The sequence below is a fragment of the Thamnophis elegans genome, chromosome 8, assembly GCF_009769535.1.
Source record: "Thamnophis elegans isolate rThaEle1 chromosome 8, rThaEle1.pri, whole genome shotgun sequence".
NCBI classification, from domain to species: domain Eukaryota; kingdom Metazoa; phylum Chordata; class Lepidosauria; order Squamata; family Colubridae; genus Thamnophis; species Thamnophis elegans.
The window spans coordinates 53678433-53697510 of record NC_045548.1 but is presented as its reverse complement, the minus strand read 5'-3'; the positions used below and the strand labels follow the sequence as shown (position 1 = coordinate 53697510).

The 19078-nt window shown below is 37.0% G+C and overlaps 2 protein-coding genes across 5 annotated transcripts in view; both read left to right on the top strand.

Annotated features, from left to right (window-relative positions):
• The first annotated feature begins 774 nt into the window (after positions 1-774).
• The window catches only part of RAD54B (RAD54 homolog B), a 43357-nt gene continuing 25053 nt past the window's right edge, over positions 775-19078 (top strand). For 2 of the 4 annotated variants that reach the window (XM_032222920.1, XM_032222916.1), the window contains exons 1-3: positions 822-993; positions 1930-2063; positions 3522-3696. In XM_032222920.1, coding sequence (XP_032078811.1) covers positions 1938-2063; positions 3522-3696 — 301 coding nt within the window. In that variant the 5' untranslated portion in view covers positions 822-993; positions 1930-1937. Of the gene's footprint in view, positions 994-1929; positions 2064-3521; positions 3697-19078 lie in introns of all 4 variants that reach the window. The other 2 variants (XM_032222919.1, XM_032222917.1) reach the window with 2 other exon arrangements.
• FSBP (fibrinogen silencer binding protein) lies at positions 7994-14516 on the top strand. The gene is made up of 2 exons (XM_032222921.1): positions 7994-9938; positions 13881-14516. The coding sequence occupies exons 1-2, from the start codon at positions 9568-9570 to the stop codon at positions 14407-14409; spliced, it is 900 nt and encodes a 299-aa protein (XP_032078812.1). The 5' UTR covers positions 7994-9567; the 3' UTR covers positions 14410-14516.

Genomic DNA, 19078 nt, shown 5'->3' with positions numbered 1-19078 from the left:
TTCAACTCCCAGAATTCTCCAGCCAGCATAGTTTATGGAGCATAGCTCCAGCCAGCATAGCATAACTGGCTGGAGAATTCTAGGAGTTGAAGTCCACAAGTCTTAAAGTTGCCAAGTTTGAAGACCACCGTATTGCAGGTCGTTTTCTTTAATTCTCCATTTATTTTCCAGTCGGTCGTAGATGGAGTGGGGTGGGATGGGTGCACCTCTTTATTTTGTTCTTACAGCAACCAGCCTGTGAGGTAGGTTGGGCTAAGACTCAATAAGCAGCCTACATTCATCCAATTTTAAGCTTTATGAACGTGGATACCTGAACGCAGGTCTCAAAACTGACACCCACACGGGTCGGGGGAGGAGAAAAGGCTTGAAATTCGAATTTCATTCTGAAAGGACTTGCTGAAGCCTGATGATAGACGTGCCTTGAAATCCATTCAAGAAAATGAACATGAAAAAGATACTAAGAAGATTCCCCTCCCAATGCTCTCTTCAAATGCATAATTCTATATTGTTATGTAAATAATAAACGTTTCTGTATTCTCTTTTATTTTATTTTTATGCATAGCTCCAGCAATTTCTATAAAAGTACATAAATAGTAAACACAGACATTGTTCTGATAGTATGCTCAATGATTGACACAAACAGTATGGGCGAAATAAAAGGCGGTAACAGGGCATGCGCAGTGCAGATTCCCTTGCCCTAGCGGTGGAATTGTGATAGGCCGGCAAATAACCGGCTGAGATTGTGCTCATGCGCAATAGGCCTAGACAGTGCCGGGGAGCACTACAGAACGGAGACTTATGCTGTGTACGCATGCGCTGTTGAACAAGTGACTACGTAGTTGTGGAAAGGAAAGCGTAAGTTATATGGCGGGACGATTTAACTGCTGTGTAAGTCTAGCTTTGCTTTGGGTGTGTTAGAAAGCGGGCAACGTTAGGAATGAAGGAGCTACTATAGGTCCCTCGTCCTCAGGAGCTTACGATATGGGATATTCGGTGCGTATTACGGTATCAGTTTGTATTCCTTTTTCTTATTTGCACTTTTGAAACTTCGTTTGAAAAGCATGTTCTCAGAAGCCTTTGGCTCTTAGATCTACCTTATTAAGGCACTTTCATCTGTTATTAACATTAAAATAATAAAAGAATGAGGTCCTCCGATTTTTTTTATTGAACAGAGTCTTACAAAAGGCAGGGAATGGGCATTGGGAAATGTTGCTCTGCTGGCATAATCATGATTGCAGGTACCCGGAGGTGCATTATTGTTAAAAAAAATAGCATTGTTAAGCATATTGGGCCGAGCTTTTTTCAAATAAATCCCACGTTAATGGTGCCGCTTTAAGACTTACATTGCGATGCATATTTTATTGCAGTACTTGCACCCCAACCCTGCAGGATACACATGTCAAGAATGATTAACAGTAATAACTGTAATGAAATTGGCAATAAGTAACATATAAATAGAGTGAAGAGACCAAATCATATGATGAAAAAAACAACCCAAATCAACCTGGTTCCTGACATGATTTCCTTGGAATTCCTAAAGGATATGAGGAAAAAGTCCTTTCTTCCTCAGCACTTACCTCAGAAAATATAATATAGTCACTAGAGAAGGAGGGAGGGGAGTGATACTTCTTAATTCCTCAGCTTTTTACTTTAATGTCTAGATGTAATGTAGGTAGACACCTATATAAAGAGATTTGCCTATGCTTGGTTACCCTTAGTAGAACCAGCTTAATGAGAGTTGTATTTGTGTAAGAATCTGTTTCAGGAAGTGGTGAACTTTCTTCTATTAGAGACATAGGTAGAACCTGAATGGTGCTATGTCAGGAATGCTGCCATTCTGATTTCTGAATTAGGTTCCTGGATTGTATGTGGTATTTGGGTCCTTAGGGTGCTTCACGCTCCCTGATTGCTATTTTTTCAAATCAACAGAGCCAAAGATGAGACGATCAGCTGCTCCAAGTCAACTGTTGGGACAGTCAGCCAAAAAGCCAAGATTTATACCACCAGGAAAAATCCTGCAGAAAACATTTGAATATGTAGATCCAGAAATGAAAACAGATGAGGTAATATTAAAAGAGGGGAAGACCACAAAGACATTAACATTACTAATGTGAACAACTCATAGAAACTCAAATTCTCTTTCATGCAAAAAAAGTTTCTTCAAACTGAATATTAGATATCAGGAGTATGTATATCTTTTTATTATACAACATTTTGTTTGGTTTGGAGATTGTGTAAATCATCATGCAGTTTACACATATTGCTTAATCACCACAGGTAGCCATCTCCGAAATATCCTGACCTATCAGAAATTTGCCCTTGTATTTGGAGTTTAGGCAACAAAACTCCAATATGGTCTTCAACAAAAAAAGAATTAGCATTTTTACTTAACAAAAACCAATTTAGTTCATATGCTCTTTCAAAGGACAGATATACAAATTACCCAATCCTATGGTATTTCCTCAATCATGAATTCATTTGCATTCTTACACATTCCTCAGACATTCTGTTTCTCTATTTAATCAGGATATATTGTGGAAGACTACAAAAATGGGTCCTAGCATCATCCCCTTTGATATCACTTGCTATCCAGAATTTGGTGGCATAACTTCTAATTTTTTTTACTGTGCAGACTTCTCGTGTACAAAAAGAGAAGCGCTTAGGGAGTAATAAATCATAAACTAGTCATTTTGTCTAGATTTCCCAATTGTAAATAGATCATCCATTGAAATTAGACACCCGAATAGAACTCTAGAAAGAAACACTTCTTATTTCTTGTATCACACTCCATATTGCTGCCAAGAACCTGCATGTATTAGCTTATGTGTCACATAGAACTGTCCAGCTCAAGAGAGTCTCTTCCTTTTTTGTTTGTTGCACTAATTATATCACAACTGAGCCTCTTGAGGAACTGCAAATAAGATCTGTTAATTTGGCTTTGCTGTTCATCTGTTCAGTATCAAGAACTGTTTCCAGAGATCTTCCTATATTTTATTTTTATTTTTATATTTATTTAAATTGGTGTGTCTTCATATGAGGTTCTCTTCCCTTTGTGGATGTACTCTTAAAGGACATGGCTTTGATATTTCAGAGTCTTCAGGCAGGAGAGGCACATATTTATTTTGAAGTTGTTGCATGAATATTCCATGATATACATATCTCCAGGGGGAGAGCCTTCTCTGTGGGAGCGCCTTCCCTCTGGAATGAGCTGCCCCCGGAGCTTCGTATAATCCCCAACCTCCGGTCCTTCCGATGCACCCTAAAAAGTTGGCTTTTCCAGCAAGCCAGCCTGGCCTGAACAAAACAAAACAAATTATTGATTACTGTTAATTTTAATTTTAATTCTTTTTTTAAAAAAATGTTATTGTCAATTTTAATCGGGTTTGGGATATTCAATTTAATTTTTTAAAAACTTTTGTACTATGTGTTTCTTTTAATGTTGTACGCCACCCTGAGTCCTTGGGAGAAGGGCGGCATATAAATCGAATAAACCTAAACCTAAACCATATTCTGTCTTACAGGTGTGCGAGAGACAATTGTGTAGGTCAACTTCTGTAAACATTTGTTCTACAACTTCTGGCTTTCATTCTTCTGTAGCTGTAAAATCTAAGGAAGAAGAATTGCCCTGTGAAAACAAAAATACAGTGATTGGGCATTTGAAAACTGGAATCAAATCACTATGCAGAACAACAATAGGTAGGAATATGCATACTTTCATGTAAAGCAGAATAGCTTATGAAATATCTTCTGAAACAAAGCTGTAAAAACTGAGCAACATTGACTTCAGGACAGCTGTGTTTCAGTTGTGATGACAAGGTTTTCACTCTTCAGAATAAGGTAAATTTACTTATGCTATACTTATATACAAACAAATAGTTGCTGTCTCTAAAATATCAGCAAGACGGGGATAAAATTATATATACAGTATGTGGGGTTGTATATATCAATATTTTCTTACTGCAAGTACCAGATGCCTCCAAATTTGCTGAGGATTCAAGAATGGTTGCTACTGAAACAGAACATGGGTTAATAGAAATATAAGTAATTTGGGAGATGATAAGAATTATTTGAGTTTTGTTATTGTGATATATGCAATCTTTGTATTAAAAGCATCAGCAAAATGTTCTGGCTTCAAGCACCATCATGAGGTGGTCAGAATGCTTCCCCTTTGCAAAGCCATCCATTTTTTTTCATTTTATGTGCAAGATCTTGGCCATTTAGGGAAAGGAAAAAACAAGTGCTTTTGTGGATCTGGTCTATTGAAAAGATAAGAAAATAAATATAGAGTAGGGTTCCCAACCCCCGGTCTGTGGATCGGCACCGGTCCGCAGCATGCCAGCAACCAGTCTGCACAAACAAGTGAAGCCCCATGCATGGGATGCAAGCAGCATCCAAAATCACACACACTGCCCTATATGTGTGTGTATAGAATGTGTGTGTGTGTGTGTGTGTGTGTGTATAAATTTTATATAAACTAATTATAGATTTATAGAAAGACGGCAGCTCTGGCGACGCTTTAAGTCCAAAACACCAGCCTGAAGATCGCAAGTGAGAGCTCGCCGAAACGTTGCCAAGACAATCTCAATCTTACATGGGAAAAGACCTATGTGTGTGTGTGTGTGTGTGTGTGTACATGTGTGTGTACGTGTACACGTACACATACATAGACACAAACACATACATATACATACATAAATACATACATATACATATTATTTTTTCTGCATTTATGTATGTATGTATGTATGTATGTATGTATGTATGTATGTATGTATGTATGATGGGTCAAAAACAGTGCTATAATAGAGAATGCACAATTCATATTATGACCAAGAGATAGTATTTCTCATTGCAAAAGAAGATTATGATTTGGAATCCATGTCATTGATGTAGCTTATTATTCAATTGCAGCCTCCATTTGATTGTTGGGCTATCATCATGATGCATATGGGAGGGGGAACAAGAAAATCCTTCAGCTAAATCCTTTCTAATGTTTTCTTAGTTCAACTAAGACTGGGCAGCCCAGCAACATCCTGGAAAAGTAACCATATAAAGCTGGAACAATCTACAACTAGTTATATGTCAAGATTCATTCACTTTTAAAATACTTTTCCAGCGCCCCAAGTGGATGTTTCCTCATTAGTATTAATTTTGTTTCATATAATTCTTCCAGGAATGTCTTTTATCATTAGACTACAGCTCAGATTTCTCCTGTGATGGATTTATTTATTAGGAATATAAAACAAGAGCTACTTTTCAAACTCAGGCATTTAGTTTGCTGAAGCCTGCAAGCCTTCAGTCACTTAAGCCCTGCTCAGATATTCAGGATCTAAAAGACTTGACAATTGAATTTTCTGGGTAACACCCTCCCGTCCCTTTTCAATAAGCATTACTTCCATGTTATCTGAATAAAGCCTAAATACATACAGTATGCAAATAGATGTTATGTCAGCCAATGATCACACTGAATTTGTGATTGCCTGCAAGTAGTTGACAGTGTCTGTGTGATGTTGGTGAGCCTTAATTGAAGCATTCCTGGTGAATATCCTTAGTTAAGTAACCTTTAATTGGGGTTCTACACTGAAGGGATTTCACTTGATTAAAAACAGTCAGATTTACTTACGAATGGATGTGCTTTGCGTTGTCTGAATTGTAAAACATTTCATACATCCCAGTTCTTCATCATACTATTAAAGGATTATTCAAGCATTTAATCTACAGGGTTTTATGTATGCATTAGAGGCTGCACAGCTAGGGTAAATTGTTAGATTTGGGAAACTATATTTCAGTGTTTTATAGACAAGAAGCAAGATCTTTACTTTGGAGGAGGAAAAGAGACATCAATTGAAAAAAAATAACAAGATTATTTTCCTCCAGTATCTATGATACAGAGAAAATATTTTTTATTTTGTATTATGATAGCATGGACGCTTTTTCCTAAATATGAAATTGATTCTTCCTGGTTTGCTGTTTGCACTGTCCATTCAGAATTGTTCTATCTTCTGTGTTTGCTGCAAGAATTGCTTTAGAGACCTTGTTCTTTAAAGGAGGCATTTGATTGGTGAGATCTATTTGCTGATTTCCCTTGTTTTAATATTTGTGTTCATTGGAATCACCATCAATGCAGCAATGGAGCTTGAAACAATGAGCAGATATACTAGTCCGATGAATCTGGCTGTGTTTCCACATCTCACAAGCGCTCCTGACCATAGGCATGTTTTCAACAGCTTGGTTCTTTGTTTATGAAGTGATATCAACCAAGCTTTGAGTCTGTGTTCATCTGCTGAATTTCAAATTTGCTTTTGTGATCTTTAAATGTCAGTATTTGTCAATCACTATTTTGGTGGCAAGAGTTTTACTTATGAAATCTTACACAGAGTTCAACTTGTTTCATTCTGATGAGCATAACTCAATCTTATCTTAAAAAGCTAAAACAACAACAAGCAACAATCATAACATAAATGATTAGACTGGTTGGAGCTAACAATAACTACCATAATGTAAAGTTTTTCCTTCATATGCAGTATAAAAGGTACTTCAATAATAAAAATTGCAAGAATGGAATATCCTAACAGACATACCTTGTTTATTGTCATTCATATGCCGTTTATTCAACATTATTCCATTATTTTACCTTTCTTCAAAACAGTTAAGGACTTGCATCATGATGTGATATGATATAATATAATTTCAATACATCAGTGATATAAGATGATGGTATTAAATTGGTCCAGGTTTTATTTGTACAATTATATTCTACTGAAGTCAACAGCCTGTGTGACTCTAATATTGAGGAGCTCAACAGTTTAAATCTCATTCCTTTGCTTTTTCTCATTTGATCCTCAGGCTTTGTCTTGGTCTGTAATAGATTAATGTCATTGGATAAGAGCTTGAACTTTATGTTCAATGTTTCTAATTATATTTCAGAAATATGTTAATGCTCTGCATGAATATATAATTTGATTATACTTTTCTAAACTGGTTGCATATTTTCCTAGACTTGTGCTGCAGTTGTGGAAGGCAGTCACATGTTTCTAGGAGAAGGTGTAGCAGTTTTAAAGAGTTTCTGATAAGTGCTGTGTTATGCAACATGATAGTGGACTCTAATAAAATGTAAATATATCTGTTACTGCTACCCATGAATAATAATTCATGGGTAGTAATAATAATAAGTGAATAAAAGAGTTTTCTAATATTTTTAAAGAAGCACATGCTCAACAGAGCCAGGACATTAATAAATGGGAAATGGGCTGCTCTCCTTTACAGCTGGAGCTTGTCCAAAATATCTAGTTATTATTCAGTTTTTCTTCACATTTTTAGAAATATGTTTTAAGATTTTGCTTTTATTTGCCTGAATGTAAGTAAAAATAATATTCCTTGTAAAAGAGCAATAACATTTCATAATGATAAAATGAAGGGAAGATCTTTCCATAAAGATGACTCTGGCTATTAATGTTTTTTAAATATCTGTGTAAATTATTCACCCTTGATATAAATAAAACTACATCTAAAGTTGTGGTGTGTTAGATATTTTTAGACCTTGATTCAAGCTAGAGCATTCCAAGAAATATTTTCTATGTATAGTCCTTAAATTTTAAAAAAAAACCACAAAAAAAAATAACATCGATCGGTTAGAAAATTATTCTAAAACCTATATTTGGATAATATATCTTTCAGTGAGCAGATTTCTGACTTTTCCAGACCGTTTCTCAGATCTGTTATGGGAGAAAAATGCTATTTTATGTTACTTGCCATGTGACGTGTTTGATCATGAAGTATTAAAAAAAACTGAGAAGAGGCAGGCAATTTATTGTATTCCATTATACACCGGAAGATTTTATGTTCAACCTCAATTAAGCTATAATATAACTTATTTGGTTTTCACACAATATTGTATGTTGTGTGAATGTAGTTTTTTGATCAGGAATTTGAAAATAAAAAATAAATATAAAAAATATAAATATTTGAATATTATAATATAAACATTATCATATAAAATATTGATTACTTTAGAGGAATCAAGCCAGCCATGACTTGGTAAACTATGATTAAAAACTATGACTTATGTTGTGAGATCCTAGTGAATGCTTTTCTTATAGAAAGCTATAACTTTTGTCTGTTTGTTACAACAACCAATTAGGTAGAGTAATGACTTTAATGACCTGGAGTAAGTTGCCTGTTTTTAAGGTCACCAGGGGTGTCCTGTTCCTGTCTTTATATAACTTCCCTGAGAAGCAGGGGATATTTTGTGATTTGGAGATAAAAGGAAAGATGGACCTGAGGTTTAATTTGATTCCCATATTCCTGAAGGGTTACAAAAATAGTTTGAAGTGATGTGTAAGCACAATACTCCCCAGGACTTTGCTCCATACATAAAGTGGAACTGTGATCAGTGACTGTTATGTGATAATAAATTGACGAATTCTTAACACTGCTCTTGTTACATTGCGAGCTGGTAAGTTGACAGAATGATTGGATTTCTTATCACAAGAGTATTATAGCACCGTTTCCCAAGCTAGCATCCTTCATGTCTTGCATCATTCCTAGCTCCTTCCTGCTTGGATACAATGGTGCTTTCTTAGCCTAGCTCATTTGAAGGTCATTAGAAGGACAACCAGAATCTTGACTGAAGATTGTCCTTAAGATGCACCACTGGAGATGTGTGTTCCCTGCCATGTGATAGTTGACTGTAATGAGTTGCACATTTACAGCTGCAGCTGTAAGGCGGGGACCCTGTTTTCCGCTCACTCCTGTCTCTGCTCTGTTGAGTATCTGCCTCTTTAAAAAGTGTGTGCGCGCATAAAGCCAAAGCCGCACTGCAAAGTGCTGGGGAAGCTTAGCTTTGCTGCGAAGCCCGACCCTGAGTGAAACCTAACTAGCTAGGCAATCTGCAATTCCTGATTGACAGCAGGACTAGCATTATGCAAATGGAGCCTGAGAGAAGAGCCGCTGGGGAACAGAACCGTGATCTGGGGGCTCTGTTAGGGATCTCTCTACACACGCCTCCTCTAAATCCAGTCTCTTTGCTTGTTGTTGTTTTTCCTCTTTCTCCTTTTTGCAGAGGTGGTGCAGCTTAATAACCAATAAATGCCTCCCCTTACCCATTAAAAAGTTGTCCTTTTCTTGAGCATGAATAAATCCAGTCTTCCGTGCAGTTCCTTTTTTTTTCTATCAGCAAAAGAGATGTGTGTAAGCTCGTAAACTCAGGATGAATTGGGTAATATTTGGCAGGGTAACGTGCTAATCTTTAAACCTTTATGTTTTCAATCCTGTTTAAATGTAGGGTTTTTTTGGCACAAAAATGCCTGTGCGTGCGCACTACCCCCCTCTTCTCTTCTCCTTCAGTCTGAAGCCTTATGTAGGTCAGGCTTGGCTTAACCAGATTTCACGAACCTGCGTCAGCTTAAGCTGAAGGAATTTTAATAAACCCTCCCCTGTAGGCGTGGGCCTAAATGAGACAAGCCTAGTTAAGCCTGATCTTTCTTCTGTTTGTGAAAAAGAGCTGAGCAGAGCTAGGATCTGTGTGGTGATTTCAGGAACTGCTTATTCTTCAGGCTGGAGAGGACGATGGTTGGGAAGGCCAGATCCTCGAATTTCACTTTGTCTGAAAAGCTTGATTTGCTGAAACTTGTCAAGCCATACGTTAATATTCTCGAGGAACACACCAACAAACATTCAGTCATAGTGGAAAAAAACAAATGCTGGGACATCATAGCTGATAACTACAATGCCATTGGAGTTGACCGCCCTCCTCGCACTGCCCAGGGCCTGCGCACACTATACAAAAGGCTCAAGGAATATGCCAAGCAGGAACTCTTACAGCAAAAGGAGACCCTTTGTGACTACAAAGGCTACATCTCTGAACCGACTAAGAAAGTTGTGGAAATGATCCCTCAGATTTCCACTGTGTGTTTGAGAGAGAGGAATAATCTGCCATGGTAAGTTGCCTTTTATGCTGGGCTTGGTTGGCCAAGTGGAGCATCTTCCAGCCCTTGTTTGAGTTAAATGCTTTAGCTTAGAAAAAATGCTGCAGTCCAAGTCAGCTTTTCAAAACAGTCTTTCGAATTTGCAAAAAGAGGGGTCGATTGGGCAGTTTAGCTTGCAGCTGTATTTCAAGGCTCTTATTGCCAGACCTCTGGCAAGTGAGGGTTAAGAAAAAATCCAAGTGAAATAGGAGCTCCAACTTTTACCCCTCCCCTTTTAATAGGCATAGCATTCAAACATTGACCAAGCAAAGGGCTGTTCTACATTTAAGGTAGTATGTTACTGCAGTCATCTGCCTGCATAAGGAAGCTGTTGCCTGTTTTGGATAAAATCTACATAAAGTCGAGTTGGAGAACAAAGGAGCTCACTCCTGCGTGTGCCTAGACAAGGATTATGTTAATCTCCCCGAGCAGAATACATTTTAAACTGCACTTGGAGTTTTTTAGACTATTTTACCTGCCGATTTTACTCTGCCTTTTAAAAATACAAAGTGGCTTTCAAAACCGTTTTTAGCCTTGTGTGAAGGCAGAAGAAAGATAAAGTTGTAATTAAACTTAGAAGAAGAACGTGCACAGGTTTGCAAGGCTCAGGTTCGGGCAGAGAAGGATGCTGCAGCTGTACAAAACCTTTTATTTTTAGGGCAGGCTCTTTTGTGCTTAATCAAATTGAAGCGTGTCTAGATTTGAGCCAGACATAGAACAGGCAAACTGTTTGACCTTTCTTGCAGGCCCTTTGATTTTACCGTTTTCTCTGCTGCAAGCTTCCAATGTCTGCCCTGTGCCCTTAGATATTATTTTTTTTCTTCAAAAAAAAACCTTAAGGAAAAGAAAGATCTCTTTTCCTGGCTCCCATTGCTAACTGTTTTAAATTTATATCATTAATTTCGTAAATAAATACAATAATCTTAAGTAGAATGTCTAGAAGAGGCTGGCATGTATGGGCACGCTAGTCAGCTTTTGATTTTCCCTGCCTCCCTTTATTGCCCTGCCTCCGGTGACATTAAACAGTACTGTGCTCTAAATTACTTCCATGGAAGATGCACGTCAAATAAAGATATGTCAATAACAGGTTCTTTTCATGTAAGAATTTTGCATCAGCTATGCTTACATGATAAGATATATGACATAAAAACATGATTTGTTTTATTTCATTTTTATTCCAGCTTTTTTATATATAACTTAGGATGGCAAACACACCTAATACTCCTTCAAAAATAGTGTTTTGTAGTCCGGCACTTATAAACAAAAGTGTATTAAGTTCAATGGGGACAGTGGTCTTAAAAAAAAACAAAAGCAGTAGTATCCTTAAGATATGAGACTTTCATAATGATTATTCAGGCAGATGTGTTTAAAAAGGGTTGGGCCAAACATCACTTTGATTGAAAGATGCTACTTATTGAACCATCTTGGTAACAGATTTGAGCTTGAGTACTAATGGTTAGATATTGTTGTTTAGTAATCTTGCTTAGATGCTGTGTAGCACCTAATATTAATTTTACAAAACAACAACAGCCCCACAATGATCAATTGCTTAAACATTCTTTTGAAACGCAGTATAGATGATTATTGCAGTAGTCTAGTGTTACAGAATAATGTACAATATCTGGAATATTAACCATTAGAAATGAGTATAGTGGTCCTAAATATGGTTTGTGGGGATAAATTTCAATAAAATAAAATTGTCTATTATCCCTCCATGTAGATCTTTAAAAGAAGGGAAAAGGCAAATTTTTTTTGTTTAAAAGAGTATTACAGAGATAGCTAGCCACAAAGCTTTTGCCTTCTCAGCCACTTTGGTTTTATCTCTTTATTTTCCCATGGTACGGTTCTTTGCAGCCGTAATTTGTGCATTGCCAGATACCATATTTATTTATGACAAATACAACTGCTAAAACTAATGGATCAGGAAATGAGCTTGCCGTGCAAGTAAAAAAGGGGGACATACCCTTTTCCCAGTTGAAAATTGTATGGAAGTTGCAGTTTTTTAAATCCAAGATATTTTACTTTGCTTGGCAATGTTTACTGATGAATATTAGCAGTTCAATTGGATATCAGCTGTTTTCAGCCTTAATTAGATGAAACTCCAGTTTTTCTATGTGGGTTGTCGGTTACACAAGGTCATATGACTAATGCTCCACTGCTCATAGCTGCTGATTTGCTGTGATCAGAAACCTCTGCTTGGATCTTTTCATTTTGAATGTCCTGACGTGCACTTATACATGCAAATTCTGATAAAATGATTGAAGCTTGCTTCCAAGAAAATGACATTGACCAATATTCCTTACTTTAGTGTTAGGAAGTTTAGAATCACTTTTCTGTAGAGGAATTGAGTACACTTGCAGTATATGATCCAGCAGAAGGAACAACCACAACTGCCATGCGATAATAATGGAAGATTGCTGAATAATCAATCATTCAATAATTTATTTTAAAACAAATATTTCAAAGGGGAGGTTTTGAATGGAGCAGCAATGACAGGAAATGAAAATATCTGTCTTTTTAGTTTTTGTCTAGGAAATCTTTCGTCCAACAATGAGGTTCTCACTATATCTTTAGATAAATCTATACTGTGTAGTGGAAACAGGAAGATCCTTTGGCGCAATAATAAGCAGGCGTAGATTAAATTATGTTATACCAAAATTGCTTTTATTTCAAAAAAAAAATTGGTACATGAACATGCTATGACTTAAGGGCTGCATGTACAACTCTTCTCAAATTTACCAGTGACCAAAAGTGTTTTTAAAGGCACCTTATTTATTTTTTCTTCCTAGGATTTTCCATTTAAAATAGATACGTTAATTCCCTGGAAAACTCTTTATTGTTTTTTGTCTTTAATGAAGAGTAATTCCACAAAACATAGGAAGGAAAGGGATTGGGAATATAATGCCACCCATCCTAGTGTATTCAGTTTTTCACTGCTGCCATCTTCAAAGTGTATCTTAAGCCACTGTATGGTGAGAGGATGATTTTCCTGTCTCCTTTCCTTCCACCATCTTCTGGGAAGAGCAAGGTCATTTCACTGGCTTACTGCTAGGTTGGAAGATGCTTGAAAGCTTCTCAGCTTTCTAAGTGCTCTTCTCAGTCCAGTTCCAGATGAGCAACTGTCCCTGACATTCCCTGAAGTCCTCTGCAGCGGTCGGGAAGATTGGAACGAGTCCAAATAATAGTAACCTATGTGGACTCCCTCTGGTTAATGATATTCAAGGTCCTTCTGACTAGCAAGCAATTTTGGAGGATATGTGCAGTGCAGATATGGAAATAAATACTGTAAGACAGCGAGAAATAACCTGTGGCCCTCCAGAACTTGCTGAACTACAACTTGCAGCATGATTCACTATTGGCCATCCTACCCCTGCCTGCTGGGAGCTGTAATTCTGCAGCTTCCGAAAAGCCATAGACTTCTTGTCCATGTTTTCAGGAAAAAGAATACTCAGGGAAGAAAGCCACCTGGAGAAGAGAATTATACAAACAAGAAGTATTTAAGACGTAATTGCTCCATGATATTACTCTCTCTCTCTCTTTTTCTGGCAGCGCATATGCACATAAACAGTTGTGGTGATTGTCCTTTTATCAAAGTACAATAGCTCAGGTTGGTTTAAAAAATTCAGCTCCCTTGATTTGAACTTGATTCTTGGTAATTATATAGACATCTTTATGTAGTTTTCATAGTAAAAATACTATGTTATAGTAGTATTTGCCTTCTTGTGAAAAGTTTTCAGTTGCCAGTCTAGCTTAAAGTCCTGGACTTTCCAAGTAGTCTTTACTCAATTACTAACCATGTTTGCCTATTAGCTTTTATGGGCCCAGTAATGTCAGTTAATGATACTTTGTGTCCACAGTCTTTTGTGGCTAGAGAAGACTCTGTTCTCTAATGCCTAAAATATTACTCTGTTTTAGTGCTACCCTGGCAAAAGAAACAGTTGCTACTACAAGTTCTCCTCAGCTAATGTTGGAGCCCCATCCTGCTGCCATCACACTGGAACTGGGTCCAGAAGAAGAGGATGTGAAGCCACCACCTTCACTAATACTTGAATTGCAAGCACAGGACAACTTAGAGCAAAGAGATCAACAGCATATGGTCCATGTCATGGAGAGATCTCCATCAACTTCCCTGTCTTCTGTGGATATAAGAATGCTATCTCCATCGCCTATCCCCAGGCGAGATGAGTTTTTTAGGCTTGAAAGTGGAGAACGATTTAGGCCAGCATGTGGAGGGTATGATCCACAAATGTTGCAAATGCTCAAAGAAGAACATCACATAATTTTGGAAAATCAAAGGAAAATTGGCCTCTATATCCAAGAAAAAAGGGATGGGTTGAAAAGGAGACAGCAACTGGAAGAAGAGCTTTTGAGAGCAAAAATTAAAGTAGAAAAATTAAAGGCAATACGATTACGTCGTGATCTTCCTGAATTCAACAGTCTTTGAATATAAAGCAATTCTGCATAAAACCGTGCTTATTCTGTGTTTGATTAGAAAATATCGGTTACTTTATTTGGATGGATTGGAAGTGGATGGACAAAATAATTTGTTTTTTTAAAAAATTCATTTATGTTTGCAAGCAATCAAAAGACAGTTTTCACAGGTTTTTCCAAATGTTCAGATCTCAAGGAAAACCTCATCTAAGACTTAAAAAATAATCTTTTTTGAAATCCTGTGATCTTAATACTGTTAGTAAAAGCCATTATTGATTTATGAAGCTATTGTAAAAAATTGTTTAATTTTTTATTTCATTTCATTATTTTCTGGGAACAATTCTTAAGTACCCGTTTAAAATATTTATTTGTGGGTAAATAAATATATGCAAAGTGGAAAAAAAGACTGGTCATTTTTCCTTTTTTTATAAGAGGGTGGTAACTAGTATTTTAGTACGGTCTTATGCTATTTGGAAAAGCATGGATAGAAATATCTACAGTAGTGTCTATTTTCATGTTGAGCTGAACTGTTGAAATATGATTCTACAATATTTTAGAGTATTATAATTCTAAAATCAGTAAACAGTTCAGAATAAAAATAATACCTTTGACATGTTCTTGTTTTTAATCAAACATTCTGCAGTCCAGTTAACAATCATGGGAGTCCAGAAGGGCAAGTTAAGGAATGTTGCATTAATGTTTTTATATCTAGACAGCGCTCAGTATTTTCTGAGTTGGTTTATACCTGACTTCTGTGCATAGCCACCAGTGCATAATCTATCTGAATTATGAAGGGAGCTACGGGTTATCATAACATGTCTTAAAAAGGATAAAGATCATTGCCATTTTGCTTGGGTGGTCAGCTGATGCAATGTAGAACTGGTACACACAATTCGTGATGAGAAAATTTATATATATATATGTATGTATGTATGTATGTATGTATGTATGTGTATATATATGTGTATGTATGTAATGTATATATGTATGTATGTATGTATGTAATGTATGTATGTATGTGTGTGTATGTGTATGTAGACATATTGATTGGTCCTTATCCAAATGTGTAACAATGCAAGATTTAGGGATCATCAGAATATATGTCTGTCTGTCTCTGTCTCTCTGTGTCTGTCTGTCTGTCTCTATCTATCTAATCTATCTATATCTATCTATCTATCTATCTATCTATCTATCTATCTATCTATCTATCTATCTATCTATCTATCTATCTATCTATCTATCTATCTATCTTCTGCAATGACACTCCAGGGATGGAATAGAGAATTTTTTAAAAGTCTGTAATTGATTCATTCAGAACTCCGCCTTTTTCATTTTGTTGCATAGAGCTTGCAATTTTTCAACCCAACAGATAATTGCAATTCTGTACTCACTTGGCATATTCAATCATTATTGTTCGTTGCTCTCTTTTGTTTGAAACCCCCTTTCTTTCTGAAATCATCAGCAAAATTGAGTTTTCCCCAAGCTTGATGATACTAGTAGTTTTCTTTCGGATGAATTTTGTTGTTTTGGCTACTTGCAATGAAATCGTATTGTATGCGTACGTGTGTGTGTGTGCGCGCGCGCGTGCACAAACACGCAAACACAATCATGCTATTCCCTTTCAGGGTAAGCATAATAATGCAAAGTACAGAAAAGGAGTAGTAAACAATAAAGAAATTAGATCCAATGAATAAGAAAAAGAAAAGTAAATATTACCCCAGCTCTGTACTTCTCTTTATCTCTTGGTATAAGAGAACCACCACCACCCCCATGCCCATCCAATGCTTACACATTGCCTTTGTTTCTTGAATTTCTTGTCCCTGTCTTACTGAAGATCTCATCAATTCTTTCTAATGCCTTTCTCATTCTTATCCTTTCTTTCAATTCATTCATTCTTCCATGTATTTTTCCACAATTTGATCTTAATTCATTCTCTGTCTGTGACCAGCCATCTCAGAGTACTTATTTTTGTATTTATGTTCTTACTCAATTGATATTCTAGCAATTGTTTTTCTCCATTTAATTTCCCTTTGCCTACTACATTCAATCTTCCTGTTTCTCATGATAGACCCAATTCTTTATCATATAACGAAGGAGTTAGAAGCATACTCTTATAGTCATTTTTGCTTTTGACAAATATTCCTTGCAGAAAACCACGTAATATTCATTTAATCATTTTTTGCCATTTATTCATTATTATTATTCATCCAATTTCTATTTCTCTAAGCTAAGATAGCTTAATCTTTGCTATATTAAATTTCAGATCTAATGTACTCATTGTATCATACAATCCATATAACTTGCATGACGTATCACATAGGAGCTCAGCTAACACAATATCACTTCCATAAAAACTCCAGCTATATTTATCAGATCACCACAAAACATCTCTATATTGCTAAAACCTTATTGGATTGTTTCTACCCTTCAGTTGGGCCAAACAGTACATCATAAGGCAGCAATATTTGAATTACCGGTAATATATCTCAAATGGACTAGCTTACCAAATACATCCAAAATCTGGAATCCATGACTCCCGTGGAATTGAAATCCCTGTTACAGGATCTATACCTTACTTTTCATACATTTTTTTCTTGCGCACTAACATTTCTATCACTATTTTCAATTCTACCCTTCAATCAATATATTGTTGCTTCCGATATTTCCTCACTTTAATTTCACCCCAAATATTTATATTACTTTTATTTTCTATCTGTCACATTCATTCTGTTGAAGGTTCCACTTCCATAGCATTATTTTTAAATTTCCATTAACATTGTTCTTCGTTTTTCTGCCTCGTTTAATCTTAATTGTTCTTTACCATGTACAGTATTTGGTGATACCACCTATTTGTCCCTGGTTGTTGCTGTTAGTATAGTGATGTAGGTAGTGAAACTCAGAGAACTGAGTAAGAATTAAAAAAAAGTTTTCAATCAAACATGGCACAAGTGTGTTACTGAATGTGTATGTTAACTTGACTATGAATGGCTCTTCATTTTATCTTCAAAATTGCTTCTGATTGGGGATGTAGCATCTGCCTCCAATAACTTAAAGCAGCTGCTCCTTTCCCCAGAATTGTTAATTGTCCAAATGGGCATCTAGCCTCAAATGTGTGTTATGAAGATGCACATGAACTTCAGGGAAAAGGACTGGTTAAAACATGTATCTATGTATGCATGTATATGCATTTACTTATAAATTTGTATGCCTCTCATCTCACCGAGGCAGCTTATAGTCATATAAATAAAATATATAAAAGCTTAATAAATAAAATCTACACATTGAAAAATCAATTAAAATAGATTAACTAAGTGGGAGGTCCACAGCTTGCTTTTTTCTGCCAGTGGGATTGGGGTTGGCTGGTCTTCATTGAGATGAACCAGTTCCTGAAATATCCTGGACCAATGCCAGGGATGAGCCAGGACCTCAGATACTCTAGACCAGTGATGGTTAACCTTTTTGGCACCATGCTGAAACTGATGTGGGTGCCGGAGTGCTGGAACCTGGAAAAGAGCTGCTGGCGGGTGTGCATGCATGTGGCGGCCAGCTACTCTTCCAGGTTCTGTCGTGCGCATGTGTGCATTGGGACCCGGAAGAGAGCAACTGGCTGGTGCGCATGCATGCCAGACCAGCTGTCTGGTGCACACCTGTGTAATGGAACCTGGAAGAGCAGCTGGCCGCCGTGTGCATGCCCACAGAGAGGGCTTTGCATGCCACATCTAGCACACGTGCCATAGGTTTTCTATCACGGCTCTAGACCAATGCCATGGTTTTAAAAGTGATAACCAACATCTTGAATTTAACCTGGAAGCAAACTAGCACCTAGTGCTGCTCACGGAACAGCAGCATAATGTGGGCCACCCTAAGGGCCCCAAGAACTCTTTGAGCAGCTATATTCTGCATTGAAGTTCTGGATACTCTTCAAGGGTAGCCCCATGTAGACTGCATTGCAAAGGTCTGACTGAGATAACTGGGGTTTGACTGACTGAGCACGGGGATTCCTGACCCAGGAAAGGTTCAATTGAAGCACAACATGAAGTTGCACAAATGCTCTCCTAACCATGACTGTCACCTACTCATCAAGCAGGATTTGTGAGTCCAGGAAAAACTCCAGATTGTGCATCAGGTCTATTTGGGTAGTGCAACCCATTCTAAAACTAAAGATGTTTTAGAGAGGGAAAGAGGAAAGGAGAGGAAGATTGGGAGGGATAGGAAGAGGAGGAGAGAGGGTATGAAGGGGAAGTGGTAGAGAGGAGTAGGGGAGAGGAAGAGGAAGAAGGAAAGGGAAAAGAGAGGAGAAAGTCGAGAAGGGAGGGAAGGAGAAAAGGAAAGGAAAGTAGGGTGGCAGTAAAACAAAATGGTTGTATGGGATAGTAATCAAAGTAATCCCGATCATATATTTTAAATTTTTATATGGAAAAATGAATGTTTAAAAGTGTTAAAATGTGATAAGAATAATAACTAAGAGAATGTATACTTGTAAATGTGTGTATGAAACTAAAAATAAAAAACTTAAAAAGACCCTAAATATGTTAAAGTCCCTGAACTTAGCGCTTCATGACTCAAAGTCACTTGGTTTTACTAGGGTTTAGTCAGAGCCTGTTCCCCCCCTCCCCATCCTGATCCTCCACCCCCAGCCTCCAGGCGCTCCAAGAAAACAGTGACATTATTATTGGGTCACC

Excerpts from the sequence above, each read along its gene's own strand:
- FSBP (XM_032222921.1), top strand. The coding sequence starts at position 9,568 with ATGGTTGGGAAGGCCAGATCCTCGAATTTCACTTTGTCTGAAAAGCTT. Across the intron at positions 9,939-13,880 it reads GAGAGGAATAATCTGCCATG|TGCTACCCTGGCAAAAGAAA; the intron begins GTAAGTTGCCTT and ends ACTCTGTTTTAG.